We start from the raw sequence: 602 nt of genomic DNA, 5'->3' as shown, positions 1-602 counted from the left end.
AAGTGGTTCAGCAACTCTCCAAATCAGCCCAGACAGAACAGCCTCATTCTTGCTAATGGCAACATCACAGCGTGCTCTTTGCTGCACTAGAATCTGTCTAAGCAGCGCTGTACTGGGGGACAGTCAGGTGGTTTCCAACTTCTCGCCATCTCAGATAACCCAGCAACGAGGATCTTTGTTCCTAATGAACTCTTTGAAAGCTATACCCTTTGTTCTCCAAGAAGGCTCACTTCTGTGACATTAAAGCCAAAATGTGCATTTTCTTCTTTTGTCCCTTAGAGGAGGAGAGACTTCCTCCAAATGGTCCTGGATGCCCGACACTCTGTGAGCTCTGTGGGGGTGGAGAACTTCGACATCGTCAGAGAAGTTTTCTCCTCTGCCCCATGCACAGTGAAGCCTTCCGGGCAATGCCAGCCCAGAGCCTTGTCCAAGCCCTTGACTGTGGATGAGATCGTGGGCCAGGCCTTCATCTTCCTCATTGCTGGCTACGAGATCATCACCAACACGCTCTCTTTTGCCACCTACCTGCTGGCCACCAACCCTGACTGCCAAGAAAAGCTTCTGAGAGAGGTGGACCTTTTCAAGGAGAAATACGTGAGTAC

At 50.3% G+C, this 602-nt stretch overlaps 1 protein-coding gene across 1 annotated transcript in view; it reads left to right on the top strand.

Moving 5' to 3' along the window:
• The window catches only part of TBXAS1 (thromboxane A synthase 1 (platelet)), a 150757-nt gene that overhangs the window by 83192 nt on the left and 66963 nt on the right, over positions 1 to 602 (top strand). The window contains exon 8 of the mRNA XM_008571487.1: positions 280 to 594. Within this exon, the coding sequence (XP_008569709.1) occupies positions 280 to 594 (315 nt within the window). The remainder of the gene's footprint in view (positions 1 to 279; positions 595 to 602) is intronic.

This window comes from Galeopterus variegatus, unplaced genomic scaffold (genome assembly GCF_000696425.1).
Source record: "Galeopterus variegatus unplaced genomic scaffold, G_variegatus-3.0.2 Scaffold690, whole genome shotgun sequence".
Classification (NCBI taxonomy): Eukaryota; Metazoa; Chordata; class Mammalia; order Dermoptera; family Cynocephalidae; genus Galeopterus; species Galeopterus variegatus.
Note: the sequence above shows the minus strand (reverse complement) of the source record. Positions and strands in the feature narration are given on the sequence as shown.